Source organism: Lotus japonicus, chromosome 4 (assembly GCF_012489685.1).
Source record: "Lotus japonicus ecotype B-129 chromosome 4, LjGifu_v1.2".
Classification (NCBI taxonomy): Eukaryota; Viridiplantae; Streptophyta; class Magnoliopsida; order Fabales; family Fabaceae; genus Lotus; species Lotus japonicus.
The window spans coordinates 82310155-82326418 of NC_080044.1; the positions used below are offsets into that span (position 1 = coordinate 82310155).

Here is a 16264-nt window from a genome sequence, read left to right on the forward strand (position 1 = left end):
CAATAGTCCATACATGCATTAAACAATACCTAAGCAAATTATCTACATAGACAAACTCTAAAACTCGAAAAAAAAAATTTTAAGGTAAAAGGATATGGGCGAGTCATTCCCCGCCACATTACATAGAAAATTCGTTAAGGTCATAAAGGGCCCAACTGACCACGTAGTGGTAGCCCAACAAAAACCTAAGTCGTTCCATGAAGATATCAAACCCCTGAATCTAGAAATCACCTGATCAATCCAATACGAAACCTCTTTACTTTTAGTGTGTGTTTGGTTTCAAATCTGGAGAGGCCAAACGTGGATCAAGAAATCTAAAAGCAACTATTTCTTGCTTCTGTAAACGTGGATCGGGGCCAAACGTGGATCGTGAATGAGTTTTCCAAACACACACTTAGATGATTACGAGATGCAACTAACTTGATGTACATCTTATGTTGTTTCATAAAAAAGAAAATTGTAAATTTTGAATTATTGAGGGGCCGGGGCATTTATGGGCATTGAAGTGAAAATTATAAAACAGGAAAGGAAAGTTATAATAGAAAGGGCAAGTACTGTACTAGGTCTGCATGTTAGCATAAATAAATCAAAGCAGAGAAGACAGCACAGTGTGGAGTTAACCGTGCAACTGCAGTAGTAATTAGTAAACCCCGCTTCCTCCTATTCACGCGCCTCTTCGCGCGTGATTATCTCCACCTTCTCTCTCTGTTCTAATAAAGCGTAAACAACTCGTACAAGTTTCTCTCTCACCAACTATCACGAAGAAGAAGAAGATGGAGTTCATTTCTCTGTGCCTTCGATTCATTCATTGATGCTCCTTCTCTGCAAATCTCACCCTCTTCTTCTTCTCCCATTCCCTCCTCTTCAAATCAATAAGGTGCGTGCCTCTTCTTTCAGATTCTATCCTCTACTTTTTTTTTCTTCTGAAAATTCCTTTCTATTTTTTTTTTTTTTTGCTTTTTTCCTGCAGATTCCTTCTTTCTTCTCTCAACACTGTTATTTTTTTTTTGTTGGGTTTTGTTTTTATGTTATCATGCTCTGTAATTCTGTAACAAGAAGATAAAACACACGTTTTTCTTCATTTATATTCCATTTTTGGAATTGTTTCTTCTTTTGGGAATAACAAAAAAAAGAAGGAAAAACTTGCTTTGATTTCACTTCTTACCATTGCGGAGAACACAATGTGGATGGGGTAGAGTAGTTAAACTCGCTTTAACTTTGGCATTTTTTTGTTAAAAATAAATTTGGTCATCACAATTGGGTCTTTGGGTTGTTGATGACTTGATGGTAGGTCTTTGACTTTATGCTATTTGATTTTGTTTGTTTTGATCTTCTCTATGAGGCATTATGAGCTGTGCTGCAATGGGGAATGAAAAATGGATGAATTTGAGTCTGATTTTATTTTATTTTTCCTTCAATGATCTCTGTTAATATTGTAGTTAAGAATCATTTAATTTAATTTTCTTGTGTTGCATTATAATTCCATTTATTACTGGTTTATCATGTTTCCTTATAACGCTATTTCTCTCTGCTTGTCAGGCAAGGGCCATTCAGTTATAGTTTGTTTGGAAATGGATTCAGAAGACAAATTACTTGCTAAAGGTATGGTTATAAGCTTCTTCTTGAGTTTGCTCTTTCAAAATTTAGTTTCAACGTTTTCTCTACGTGGTGTATATATAGCTGAGTATTAGCTAGCTTATATGCATCCTTACTTTCTCACTTTACAGATAAGCTTAGTTTTGAGGAACTTTATCTTGATGAAATATATTGTGATTATGTGCTCACATGAAGTAATGCTGTGAATGTGATATACCCTGCTAGTACATATGGTTGAGTTAAAATCTGCTGTAAAGGATCAATATTGTGTCAGGATAAGCTTGTGATGTTTTGATAAATGCTGAATAAATATGGTTGCTAACTAGTATTTTCAGTCTCCCCCTTTTTCTGGTATAGTCGTGGAATGTAGTTGTGACAATGATTTGCACAAGGGTAATATCCGATAGAGTGGTACTCTTCCCTTCCATTTTGTTTTTTAAATTAGAATAGTACAATACGGTCTAAAAACCACAGATTATCTTTGCTATAGTGAAAGGCTCAATGGTATTGTATTGAGGGAAATCATAATAAGGCCTGTCCTGCATCTTTGACTGATGGAATTAGGTTATTGTATTCAAATTTGTTGGATGAACACAGTAATTGGCTTATTTCACATAATCTACCTCATCCTCCACTTACATGACCGCGCCGCTGTATATACTCTTACACTAACTTTTTACAGAACAAATGGCTTCATGGAATATACCATTGAATAATCAATTTACACAATGTCAATTAAGTTTGTTAATTTTCATATTTTTAATCAATGAGAGTGATTTCTAATTTATTCATGCATTTAAGATCAGCTTCAAATAATAATCTTCAAATATAAGTAAGTATCAACTTTTTATGTGATCATTGAGGAGAAATATCTCTGACATCTGGCATGAAATGTGAAGATGGTGATTGCTAATAAATCAATGGTAGGATTGATCAGTGATTTCATTCCATATCTGAATGGTTTAAATGTATAGAATTTTGAACTTTGATTGGAACATGCACAAATATTTTAAAAATACCCATTCTCTAGAAAGGATTTTTCCAATCTTATCCTCCACTCATTACACTTAGATGCTCCTGCAGGAGTTTTCATGTTGTCGGCCATAGCGATGCTTTCCTGGTGTGAAATCTTTTAAGACATCTCTCTCTTTTTTCCCAGTGGTGGGGAGGTTCTGGAATCTGGTGTTTTGAGGTATTGGCTTTAGCAATCTCAATTTCCATGTGAACTTTCTTCTATTTAATTTTATAGGCATCTGAATTATTAAAGCCTATTGTTTGCAAACTTTTGCTGCTTTGCTAGTCCTCATTGTGAATGTTCTTACTTCGGTGAGAAAATCTGATCTTATTGTTTGCAATTTTGTGAAAATCATGTTATGTATTTATTAATTTCATGATAGCTTGAGGCTTTTATCTCTCCTATTGAATGGTAGCTTGTAATCTAGTTGTTTTGTTCAAAATCTGTGCAATCTGACTGGAGGAATCTGATTCCAGGTCTTTCATGTATGTTCATTTAGAAGCAGATCTGCCATAGTTGATTCAAATTTGTGTTGTTCTGGCTAGTTATCTTAAATCATTTTTTTGCCTAGTGTGGTTCGGTATTAGCATTTCATGATTTCAAAATTACTGTTTTGAAATTTCAAAAGATTACAAATTTGATATTTGATTGATCTAACTTTTCTGAAGTCAATCACAGTGCAATGTTTTGTAAAACAATTCTCCAACTGATTTTAATTTACAATAGCATCAAACCAGCTTAATGCATACTTGGATAACATGTTAATGCTTCCCATTTTCCTGAGTTTGCACATGAATATTTATTGATTGTTGTCTCCTGAATTAGCTCTTACTTGTGCTCATACTCATAATCTTTTTCATACAATTATTTCCAGTTCTTCAAATTATTTACATTGTACTCCTTTGAATTGCTCTTATTTTTCCAACCTCTTATGTCTCACACTCTCTTTGTCCTGTGTTTCAACTTTCAATATTTTAGTATACTATTTTGGGTAAGATGCCCTAATTTTGGATTGGGTCTTTCATCTGTGTATCATGCTTTAGTCTGAGGCTTACAAGTTCCCTACAAAATTGGTCCTGGTTTCTCGAATCTTACAAATTTAACAATATGAAAAAGTATTATCTATCAATACTTACACACACATGAAAAGTAGGACCTTCATTTTATTAATGAATAGAACGCAGATAAGCTCTTTTGTACCTGACCCGAATAACTTCGTCTGAATAATATAGAATGTTGTAGAAAGCAGTCGCTAACTAATCATTTGTTCATTGCATTTACATATTCCTATATAGTCTACTACCTTTGTTATTTCTGTTCATCGTTGTTTTTATTTGAGTGTTAGTTCTATTGTTTATATTTGTTTAATGTCCTTTGTTTTCCTCCAAAGATTTAATTTACAATTGGTTGATATTTGACTTATTTCTATCCAGTTTCTGGTGTTCAAAGCCTTTCTTCCAGTGTGCACAGTACTCCACAGAAAAATGGCCATTCAGATGATGCTTCAAGAAGTTCAGAACTCCTTCAGGAGTTCCTGAAATGTGGTTCAAAGAAGGAACTTCTTCGAGCGTGCTCTGAAAAGAACAAAAAGAACATTTCATCAAAAAACAGGATGACTGAAACTAAGTCAACTGGTAAGATTATTAAAAAACAAGATACAAAAAAGGTTTCTAGTCTCAGCCATCAGCCCTCCAGGAAGCAACATCGGAAGGGTGAAAACCCCACACGTCTCGTACCTCCTCCTGATCAATCTTCTGATTTTGGACATTCAAACACTTGGGTCTGTAAAAATGCTGCTTGTAGAGCAGTTTTATCTATAGATGATGCGTTTTGTAGACGATGCTCTTGCTGTATTTGTCACCTTTTTGACGATAACAAGGATCCTAGTCTTTGGTTGGTTTGCACATCTGAATATGCTCAAGGGGACTCGTGCGGGTTGTCTTGCCATATCGAGTGTGGCCTTCAACATGAAAAAGTGGGAGTTATTGATAATGGGCAACTGATGCAACTAGATGGTGGTTATTGTTGTGCATCCTGTGGTAAAGTCACAGGGATACTTGAGTAAGTAGTTTCTTTTACGTCTGTTATGCTGTGGATGATAAATGATATCCCTCCTACCGTACTTCTGTTGTTTTGACAGTTAAATCACTTAATAACTTTAATTTTCTGCCTCATTTCTGTCAATCACTCGCTAACTTGATAGGTTTGCAGCAATAAGTTGAACATAGCATTGCAATTTTTCCTACTCTTGATGTGTCATTTTGAAGAGAGTGGAAATTCATTGGGGCATTGTTCAGTTCCTTGGATTTTACATTCAAACCATTTGCAATATGCTAGTAAAAAGATATCCAGCCCTATATTGATGACCTTGGTTGTTCATGTTTAATAATGACAGATGCTGGAAGAAGCAGCTAAGTTTAGCAAAAGATGCCCGCCGTGTAGATGTACTTTGTTATAGGATATATTTGAGTTACAGGCTCTTGGATGGAACTTCGAAATACAAAGACTTGCATCAAATAGTACAAGAGGCAAAGACTAAATTGGAGACAGAAGTTGGTCCTGTTAATGGGGTTTCTGCCAAGATGGCACGAGGCATTGTCAGCAGACTGCCTATTGCCGGTGATGTACAGAAACTCTGCTCTCTTGCTATTGAAAAAGCTGATTGCTGGCTGGCCATTGCTCCAACTGTAAATCCAGATTACAGAGGTTGGATTTAATGCTATTTTAAGTTTATTGTTTAAATTTCTTTTTTGCTTATCAATCAATCTCATTTATTTGGCACATTACATTTTCTAACTCTCAGAGGGTTCACTTCCTGCTGCTTGCAAGTTTGTTTTTGAAGAGACAACAGCCTCATCCGTCACAATCATTCTAATTGAAATGTCAAATGTATGCTCTGAGGAAATCAAGGGGTACAAGTTGTGGTATCACAAGAGTAGGGATGAATCACATTCAAAAGATCCTGTTTCTGTGTTTCCTAAATCTCAGAGGAGGATTTTGATATCTAACCTTCAGTCCTGCACAGAATATACTTTTCGGATCATATCCTATACTGAAACAGGTGACCTTGGTCATTCGGAGGCTAAGTGTTTTACGAAGAGCGTCGAGATAATTCAAAACAATCCATCTTCATCTGTTGCTATGAATCTAAAGAAAGAGAACCTTCAAACAGGGGGCAATTCTTCTGGCTCCAGGAAGGAGTTCAATCCCACAATAAATGGTACTGGATTTAAAGTTCGAGACCTTGGGAGATTTTTGCGTCTTGCTTGGGCTCAAGAACAAGGTCACCTTGAAAAGCTTTGCTGTGCTGATATTAAAAAATGCTGTGCACAAAGTGAAATGAACAAGCCAAAAATTCCAGAAGCACAGTTGCCTTCAGATTCACGAGGCCTTGATTTAAATGTTGTTTCAGTGCCTGATTTAAATGAAGAGCTAACACCTCCTTTTGAGTCTTCCAGGGATGAAGATAATGGTTGCACTTTGCTGCAGGCTGTTGAGGCAGATGATGATGCTGCTTCTCATGATCTAGAGAAAAATGGTTTTGCACGATCACATGGGAGTGGTGGCTCCCAAACCTGGGTGCACGGGCCAACTGGTGAAGTTTCAACTGTCGACTCTCGCGCAAATATATGCAGGAAAAGGATAGCGAGCACAAATGAAGAGACACATGATTGTGACAGCACTTTGATAAATGGTTCTCCTGTACGCATTTCCGATGTTTCATACTCCTTGGATGAGAACTTTGAGTATTGTGTGAAAGTAATTCGTTGGCTAGAATGTGAGGGTCACATCAAGCAGGAATTTAGGTTGAAATTGCTAACATGGTTTAGTCTACGGTCGACAGAGCAAGAACGCAGGGTGGTTAATACCTTTATTCAAACTCTAATAGATGATCCAAGTAGTTTGGCAGGGCAACTTGTTGACTCTTTTTCTGACATTATATCCAGCAAGAGACCAAGAAATGGATTCTGTAGTAAAGCTGTTGCATCAAATTAAGGGTGATCTTATTTAACAAGTTTATTATTTTCTCCAAGCTTATTATTTAACATTTTAATTGTAAAAAAATCACCCTCTGATTGTTTTTGCCTTCCATGTACAGGCATTTTTTAATTAATCACCTTTGAAGGGATTCATTTTTATTGCAGACAAGTTTTTGTCTTGCTAAAAGGATCGGCATTGATGATCACAGAAACAGTAAGTCATTTTTCCTGGGAGGGAGGATCTTTGGACGTGAAGTTTCAGGACGTGGAAGGCATTGCATTGGGCTATTACTTAAATTACTGCAATTCTTTTCAGTAATGAATTTAAATATTTAATCCCTTAAGATATTAGAATTTAATCTTTCTTATCATGACCTTTATTTGAAAAAGGTACATGATTGAATTGCTGATTTCATTCATACCTGTAATTCATCTGTAATCTTTGTTTTACCCCACACTGTTGCGCAAATGAAAATGCTTGCTTCAATACACTGGGGTTTGCTGTGACTTTCGAGATGAAGCGTTTACCTAATATGGATGCAGCCTGTGTTTATTCACCTGATTACTCTTAAATGGTATTGGAGACAGGGGAGTGCTACTCTTCTTAACGATATGGTGTTTCATAACATGAGTGCTACACTGCTACTCCTCTTAGCGATGTTAATGGTAATTAGTAACAAATAAAGAATGTGATTGTGAAAGAATGTGATTGTCAAATCTTAGGTAGCCTTTGGTAACGGAACCGAATATGATAGAACAAGACAATAATGTTACATGTACTGCGTTTGGTAAATACAACACAAAGAGAACATAACCATACAATTAATTACATATGTACCCCTATAATATTATCACTATCAATAGTGTAGCATTGTAAAACAATCAGTGCAATAAACTATCAATTTGTGTTCCCGTATGATAGTTCAAGTGGTAGGAGTTGGGGGACATATGGGTTGGGTTGGGGGAAGTCCAGGAATCAATTCCTGGCGGGGTTAATTTATCTTTCCGATGCACAAAAAAAAACTATCAATTTGTAATTAATTTCAGAAAAAAAGGAATTCGTACGGTATTTAATTGATCATATCCATAATGCCTTTGCGACGGATTTCTTCTGTCGCAATATCCATTGTTTGTGAAACTGTGACGGACTGTGCGACGAAATTTCTCTCAGTCACTAGTTTCGCTTCAAACCAAAGATCTTGTGATGGATTAATTTTTGTCGCAAATAACCCGTGTTGGTAATTTGTTTTAAAATTATAGTTTTTGGTAAATAGTTTTATTTATTACAACCGAAATTAAAGATCTATACAAGGTAATTGTGAAAGAAAAAAATTCATACATATTAGAGAGCAATGAGTGATTGGTTCAAGTGATACATATTTAATTCTCCTTAAGTAATGTCTCGAGTTTAAGATTTATGAATTGATAAACACACCCTCTTAAAGGGCTCGCCTCACTAAAAACATGAATGTTCATAGCTTGAACATGATTATCTCCGTATTAAAAAAGAAATTGGGTGGTAATTTGCAGTTTAGTAATTGAAGTAAATAGGCAGGAAAATGGAGGGGCTAAAATGTCACAACAATATTAAGTAGGTACTGTGTGTGTGGGTTAACATGGCATGCTGGTTGTGATTCAGTGACAGAAGAGAATAGAATGCGTGTAGGAGGAACTAATCGAATTCTGAGCTTACTCACTTTCTCTCTCACCAAACCTTCTTCTTCTTCTTCTTCTTCCTCCATCACTTTCCGATCATTCTCCGCCATGGCCGCCGAAGATGATTTCGTCAAGGGCACTGTTCATTCCAACGGCGTCGCTGTCATCACGCTCGATCGCCCCAAAGCTCTCAACGCCATGAACCTAGGTTTTTTCCTCATCCCTCTAATTATTATGCATGCTGTGTTGTGTGTTCTCTCTAGAACAATTGCTCGAGCTTCTCGATTACTTGGAAATTGCTGTTTCAGATTAGTGTCATTAGGTCCAGTACAATTTAGGTCAATTTTCATTCAATTTGATGGGAATCAATGATGATCATAGAAATTGATTGTTGAGAAAACTAGGGTTTCTGGTGATGTATATGTTGTAAATTAGTTCATTTTTTTGAAATAGTTTTGAGTTAATTATGTAGGATTTGAAGGGGGGAAATGAGGATTTCTCTGTGTAAGTAGTTACCTTACCTCCTGTTGATTTTGACTTGACAATCTTAATGGTGCAGATATGGATGTAAAGTATAAAAGTTATCTTGATCAATGGGAATTGGACCCGAGGGTCAAATGTGTGCTGGTTGACAGCAGCTCGCCTCGCGCCTTTTGTGCTGGTATGGTTTTTGAGAGTCGTCGTTGTGAGAAATAATGCGTAGTTCGTCTATCTTTTAATGCAACATTTTATGGAAAGCATGCTTCTAGCTTGGATAGATTATGAATTAACTTCTTTTGCAGATGTTCTGTTTTAGATTTGAGATTATTTTGGTTTAGAGTGCTGGGTAAGGTTTTGAGAGTCACCTCTGATGGTCAATGCAGGTATGGATATTAAAGGGGTTGTTGCTGAAATACAAAAGGACAAAAGCACACCTTTAGTGCAGAAGGTCTCATTATATTATTTGTTTTCAACCTCAAGTGTATTAATGCAATGCATGCATGTCCAGTTGCAGTTTTGATGTGCTTCATTGGATATATAGTTTGCTTTTCTGTCAACATCAACATCTTCTTTGGATGCTACACTGCCTGCTGTTTTATAGTTTATGTTTTGTTAAATAATTTTTTTCTCTATCCCCAAATCTTCTTTCTTGGTGACCGAGATCTTAGTTTATCTGCAGGCGGTGATGTGAAGCAGATAATAACCAAGAACCACCTGTCAGATATGATTGAGGTCTAGTTGTGTCCTTTGAAATTAAATGCTATCAGACTCATACCCCCTTTGCTTTATTAAAACCATGCCAATACTAGATGAATATATTTTTTGTTGGAATATTTTGCATTTATAAACTATAATCTCTTTACTTAATCACTAGTATGTTTGGATATGCAATAGAACAACCCAAACATGATTTTGGAAGCATTTAATGTGATTTTACACGAAAATTATGTCTTTTCTAAAACCAAAACTAAGTTGTCTTGAAAGCATGGTTGTGTTGAAATGTAAAGATGATACTTTTACGTTGAGTTTAGATTTTTGTACTAATTTATATTTCTAGCTTACTTTTAAGATAAAAGCTTCCAAACACATTATATCACTTGAAACTTAATTCCAGTCAAAATCAACTTGTAAAATCAAGATCAACAATCAAGTTGTCAAACACTCATCCATGTCAAATTTTGCTCGTGTCAGCATTGATGGCTTTTAAAAACTTCGACATTTTAAAATGATTTGTAATATCTAGTTATTGAGGAAGTTTCATACTAACGTTAATCCAAAATGAAGTGTATAAGATATGCAACTCTTACTCTATGATTGAAGAAGTCATCACTGCGACATTGTTTTTGTTAAGCCACAAGGTAATCCCACACCCAAAGATGTGTGGGACTAATAACTGCTTGGGTGTTGGTTTTCCCTTGGCCACAAGGTGTTTCAAGTGGAGGTCCTACTAATTCCCCATATGTTGCAAATGTACTAGTTTCTTTCATTTCAAGACCACCATTTTGACAGTCTTTTGCCCCTCGATGTTGAATTTCTTTTGGGTGTTTTATTGTTTGTACTGCTAGAATTACATCTGTAGTGTTAGAAATGTAATATAATATAAAATAATTCATGTTTTCACTCAAAACTTACAGTTTTGAGATAGTTGGTTCTTAACATGGTATCAGAGTGGTCTAGAGTTCGATCATTGTTGCCATAATTATTTATAGTAAAAAAGTTAAATTTAGCACAAGGTAGGGGAGCTTGTGCATTATCCATGCTTCAAGCCCAACAAGCTCTTGCGTAATGGGGAATGTTAGAAATAGAATATAAAATCATCCAGTGTCTTCACTCAACTGGTTAAGATTTTGGGATGTTGGTTCATGAATTACCGTTTGGCTGACCTTAGACAGGTTCTTTTCTCAGTTAGGTTTTAGAATTACCTGCTGAGTGATCTCATATAGAAAAATACCACTCAAACTTAAAGGAAATTTTATTGCATATAACCTGCAATGTCATATGTGACTAAATGCTGAGTTGTTAAGAGCCAATGAGAAAGTAAACTAAGTGTTGTAAGGATGAGAATATTTTGACTTATGCTGGATGAGAGGTTAAATAAGATGAAATTGAATTAGGAATACAATTATTAGAGACAAAATTAGAGTAGCTCCTGTTGTAGGAAAGATGGTAAACATGTAAAGTATCTTCGTTAGTGGTAAGGTATGTGGGAAAGCACTGGCTAGGATGGTTGATCAAATGGAAGATAGTCCAATAATTAGTAGAGGGAGACCAGGGAAAACTGTAAGTCAAACAATTAAGAGAGATTTATTGGTAAACTGTCTATGTTTAAACTTAACACATAGCATTATGGGATTGCATGGCTCTTGTAACGGACTCCACCTTGTTTAAAATGTCCATGTGTGTTGCTGGTTTCATACTGATTGCTGTCAGAACTATGTTGGATTGTGTGTTTTGCTGCATTTTATATTTTTGCATTAGTTGCTTGTACTGTGTTGAAATAATATATCTATTATGCTGCATATTTTAGGTCTTCACGGCTGAGTATTCTTTGATATGCAAAATTGCTGAGTACAAGAAGCCATATATAAGCTTCATGGATGGAATTACAATGGGTTTTGGAATTGGCTTATCTGGTCATGGCCGCTATCGTATCATAACAGAGGTAAGCTCAACATGTAATTAGTTGCCTCGTTTTATTATATATATTTAATGAACTCATAAATAGCCATTCTAGATCTTGTTTATGACTTTCTTTTACTTTAACATATTTCCAGAGAACTGTTCTTGCAATGCCCGAAAATGGAATTGGCTTGTTCCCAGATGTAGGTTTTGCTTATATCGCGGCTCAAAGTCCAGGAGAAGGATCTGTTGGTATTTTTCTTAATATAACACAGCGTGTGTAGTTTTTATTGCTTTTATTAGACGTGCTGATAAGGATTTAAGGGTTTTTAAAGTACAAACCCTTCATGTTCTTCTTTTTGTGCATTATTCTGTCATAATTTGCCTGATGAATACATGTGTGCTGCACTACTGAAGCATCTAGATGTGGTCTCAGCTCCTGTTACACAGCTTATTAATTTTCTTAAATATGGTTTGAAGGTTCTTCGACTTCTTTTCTATGGAATATCTGAATTCCGATATATTGAAATTTTTACTGATTGCAGGTGCTTATCTTGGATTGACTGGAAAGAGGATTTCTACTCCTTCAGATGCAATATATGTTGGCCTTGGAACACATTATGTGACATCTGGAAAGTTAGGTTTATTCAAGGAGGCTCTTTTGGCAACTAACTTGTATGTCAGCTTGAACTTTTTATTCGTTATTGAGACTCTTACTCAAGATATCTCCCTTTAACCTCATCATTTTGATTGAGTTGGACCCCTGAAATGAAAATAATACATTGACTTGTTTGTGTAGACACAAGTCATTTACTTTCTGCAGCATGCATTTCACTCATGGTCATCTTGGATGTTTGTTGAAATAATCTATCATAGTATTTACTTTGTTAAGAAGTACATAATTGCAATGAGGGCATACATAATTATCTAACAAACTCATTGATTATTCAGTTCCCAGGACCCCCATCAGGACATCAAAGTACTCTTAGCAAGATATGAGTCCAACCCAGAGTCTGAGGCACAATTGAAATTGCTTTTACCCGAGATAATTTCTTCATTTGGAGGAAATAAATCTGTTACTAAGACTGTTGATGAGCTTAAAAAACACCAGTCAAGTGCTGACTCTAACGGTATACTTATTGATCTATTATTTATTTACATTATTCTGAAATGTCCAGATACAGCTGTTGTTGGCTTGTTTCGTATATCAAATATTTATGCTTGAAATTGTATGTTTGAATTTGTTGTAAATTGCTTGTCTAGTCGTTGTAATTTTCTTGTATTTTTCTATTTCTAGTTGTGGAGTGGGCTAATGAAGCTCTCCAAGGCCTTGGAAAAGGTGCTCCTTTTTCCCTTTTCTTGACCAATAAGCACTTCTCTGCAGTTGCCTCCGCAGTAGCGAAAAATGACGTTGAATTATCCACAGTAAGCACTTTTTTTGGGGGGATTGGGTGGGTTAAGGTTTCCATGTTTCAAAATTAATTCAATGTCTATTCTCTACATTTGAAATAATCCAGCTTAATGCCGTAATGAAAACTGAGTATCGGATTGCCTTGAGGTCTTCACTGCGACATGATTTTGCAGAAGGTGTCCGAGCAGTATTGGTTGACAAGGATCAGGTTTTCTCTTTTTCTCATGATTTTTATACTTTTTATCTGGTAGTCAAACTTCAATTCTAGTTTTCCCTAAACTAGGAAATGATAGATACAATTGATATGTCTGCAGAAGGCTAGTGTATGTATTACTCTATTACTAATACTAATAGTTAATACTATCTGTTTTACCTTGGGGGGGGGGGGACTTATTGTCGGTGAAGTGAAATCATGTGAACATATGTTTCTTCTGTGTTTATACTTTATACTTATACTTCCTTTCTTCCCTAGCTTCACAAATACTTGAATCTTCCGTTGAAAGTACACGTGTCTGATTTATCTGCATATGAATCTACAGTTTAAAGTATTTAAATTTGGTTCTGTCTTCATATAGTTCCTTCTGTGTGCTATCTTTCTAGTGCTATGAATCTTTTATATGTTCTCTTTAATCCATGAAGTTATTTATCCTTCAATATTTGGTAAATTTTGTTTCCTGCTTGAGTAATAGATTCAATTACTATTCTCCTGCAGAACCCTAAGTGGAAACCATCAAGATTGGAAGAAGTTGATCCAGGTGAGGTGGAAGAAGTTCTTAAACCACTAGGACCCCAGGTTGGGGAGTTGTCTGTGTAATTAGAAGGAAAATGTAGTCTTCTCGTTTCTACAAATGCATTGTAGAATTACAGGGACTGCATCAAATAAACAGATGGTGTTATCAATGGGTCCATGCAAGTGTCAGGGAACTCCATGACCTTGGATAGGTCGATGTTCCAACTAGTATACCCACATCTGTAAAAATGAAGGCTATGGTTTCGAAAATTTATCTTATTTTTGTAATTTTTGGAAACTTTGAAATGTCCAAGACTTTACATGGAATAGATGGGCGAGTGCATTTAATGCCTTCATGAGACCTTATCTCATGTAGGTCTAAAATAAGGTTGTGTTTGTTTTATCATCTTTTTGGGAATGATATTTAAGAGAATACTATGACTAAAATGTTATTATGTAAGTTTATCAATATGTTTGATAGACTTATAAAGATTTTGTTAGACTGACCATCTAGGAATCAAGTATAGAAAAGATGAGTGTTTAACGTAGTGATAGAAAAATGAAAATTTTGTAATTTCTGAAATACAATTATCCACTCAATCTCGGCTAATATTCTCAACATAGGAGATTTGATATTGTAATGCAATTCCCCTTGATTTTTCTCAGAACCCAAATATCAAAAATGAAGATAACATTAGAAGGAATGAAGAGGGAAGGAAGAGAAAGTACACCAATGAAAGTTGCACGCTTGAAGGCTAAGAGCCTAAGACCATTCCTCAAAATCACTCAACCTTTCTCTTTCCAGCTTTTTCCTATTCAACTCGGCTTCATAATTTCTGTATCTTCCACTCATTTTCTTCTGCAATCAAAGACTACAAATTATGTTGTTGATCATACGTTGAATAGTTTCAAAAACCTACTACTACATTCACATTTGACCAAAAGAGAGAACATAGAATCCGAGGATGCCTCCTAGAATCTTACTGTATATGATCCAAACATAGCCTCATTTCTGAGAAACACGCATTGAAGATCACTTAGATTGTCTCGAAAAACTGCTTCAACTTGCAGTTAAACAGCTCCACTTAACAATCAACAATTATGGGCTCTGGGCTTATGTGAGTTATATGCTTCTTATTTATGCATTTTCATTAATTGACTTTTATTTACTGCCAAACGCAAAAAAAATGGTGTTATCATAGAACTTTCGATCAGTTAAGTTCATGAGTTAGATATAAGCATTCCAGAGCGCCTGACATCCATCACTTGGTCAATAATGACCCGAGATTTAAGACTATTTTCCTAGTTTATTTGCATGTAGTTTAATATAATCTTTAGGATATTTCAGTCATTTTAAAACACTTTAGGCTTATTTCATGCATTTTAATGTTTTTTATTTGGTTTTAGTATTTTTTCTACATTTTATATTATTTTTCTAGATATTATTAGGATTTGAATTAGTTTTATCTTCTATATATTTTTATTAGGATTTAGTTGATTTAACTTAGGATTATATAAGTTCATTTTAAGGCGTTATCTTATTTTTATCTTCTATATATATTTTTTGCTTTATTTTAGGAGAAGATTTGGAGAAAAGGGGGGAAAAGAGAGAAATTCGGAGCTGTGGTCTTACATGCGCAACAAACAGCTGTGATAGCGTCAGTTTGCGTCTGCTGTTTAAGGTAGCGCAATAAACCGCCGCGAAAGGAGATGCACGGACAAGAACGAAAAAATCACTACAAAATCCGTTTTTAACATAATTTTTTAGATCTTTTCATCTTTTTCTTATTCTAAACCTAATAAACACTTTTGGGGAGATTCTTGAAGGCAATTGCTTGGTGGAGAGGAAGGCTACACCCTTGAGTGTCGGTGTCAGGAAGGTAGGTGACAATTTGGTAATACTTTTATGCAATTATATTTAAGAGTTTATCTTTTTTTACGCTTAATGTTTCTATTGGCCGATCGATAATTTTAAGGGTTTATATTAATTCATAAATATATTGAACAATTGATATGAATTTATGTATGTTTAGTTCATATTGATGCAAAACTCACTTTTCCATTGTCATATTGAAAAGTTGGTTTTTGAAAAGTGGATTTTGCATCAATATGAACTAAGCATAATCAATTCATATCAATTTTCCAATCTATTTATTAATTAATATAAACCCTTAAAATCATCAATCCCCCAATAGAAACATTAAGCGTAAAGAGAGACACCAAATAATGAAAACTCATAAATATAATTGCAAAGAGAGTTACAACACAAAATGGGTAAATAGAAAAGCAAAAGATAGAACGAAGTCATGTGCGTTCAGATAAGTTGTCACCTTCTTCCATGGTGCGACACTGACCCTCAAGGGCCTAGCCTTCCTCTCCACCAAACAAATACTCCAAGAGTATTCCAAAAAATGTTTATTAGGTTTAGAATAAGAGAAAGATGAAGGGATCATAAAAAAGTAGGTTAAAAACGGATTTTATAGTGAATTTTTTCGTTCTTGACAGTGCAGGTCCTTTCGCGGCGGTTTATTGTGCTGCGTAAAACAGCAGACGCAAACCGGTGCTATCGCAGCAAATTGTTGCGCTGGTAAGACAACAGCTCTGGATTTTTCTCTTTTTCTCCAATTTTACTCCTAAAATAAAGTAAATAAAAATATATAAGAGATAAAAATAAGATAACACCTTAAAGTGAACTTATGTAATCCCAAGTTAAAGCAACTAAATCCTAATAAAAATAAATAAAAGATAAAACTAATTCAAATCCTAATAATATCTAG

At 35.1% G+C, this 16264-nt stretch overlaps 2 protein-coding genes across 5 annotated transcripts; both read left to right on the forward strand.

The window, feature by feature from the left end:
• The first annotated feature begins 669 nt into the window (after positions 1 to 669).
• LOC130711129 (VIN3-like protein 1) lies at positions 670 to 7148 on the forward strand. 2 transcript variants are annotated; one of them, XM_057560624.1, is made up of 7 exons: positions 670 to 877; positions 1540 to 1602; positions 2680 to 2788; positions 4045 to 4672; positions 5007 to 5317; positions 5415 to 6609; positions 6757 to 7148. In XM_057560624.1, exons 4-6 carry the CDS (start codon positions 4224 to 4226, stop codon positions 6605 to 6607), a joined length of 1953 nt encoding a protein of 650 aa, XP_057416607.1. In that variant the 5' UTR covers positions 670 to 877; positions 1540 to 1602; positions 2680 to 2788; positions 4045 to 4223; the 3' UTR covers positions 6608 to 6609; positions 6757 to 7148. The 2 variants fall into 2 exon arrangements, with proteins under 2 accessions (XP_057416607.1, XP_057416606.1); XM_057560623.1 differs by having other exon boundaries at positions 675 to 877; positions 6711 to 7148.
• Positions 7149 to 8206: 1058 nt separating this feature from the next.
• Positions 8207 to 13893, forward strand: LOC130711416 (3-hydroxyisobutyryl-CoA hydrolase-like protein 3, mitochondrial). Of its 3 annotated transcripts, XM_057561016.1 has the most exons (11): positions 8219 to 8455; positions 8807 to 8908; positions 9111 to 9155; positions 9407 to 9459; positions 11255 to 11389; positions 11502 to 11598; positions 11892 to 12021; positions 12298 to 12476; positions 12644 to 12771; positions 12864 to 12965; positions 13470 to 13893. In XM_057561016.1, exons 1-11 carry the CDS (start codon positions 8248 to 8250, stop codon positions 13569 to 13571), a joined length of 1281 nt encoding a protein of 426 aa, XP_057416999.1. In that variant the 5' UTR covers positions 8219 to 8247; the 3' UTR covers positions 13572 to 13893. The 3 variants fall into 3 exon arrangements, with proteins under 3 accessions (XP_057416998.1, XP_057416997.1, XP_057416999.1); XM_057561015.1 differs by lacking the exon at positions 9111 to 9155 and having other exon boundaries at positions 8207 to 8455; XM_057561014.1 differs by lacking the exon at positions 9407 to 9459 and having other exon boundaries at positions 8209 to 8455; positions 9111 to 9175.
• The last annotated feature ends 2371 nt before the right edge of the window (positions 13894 to 16264 follow it).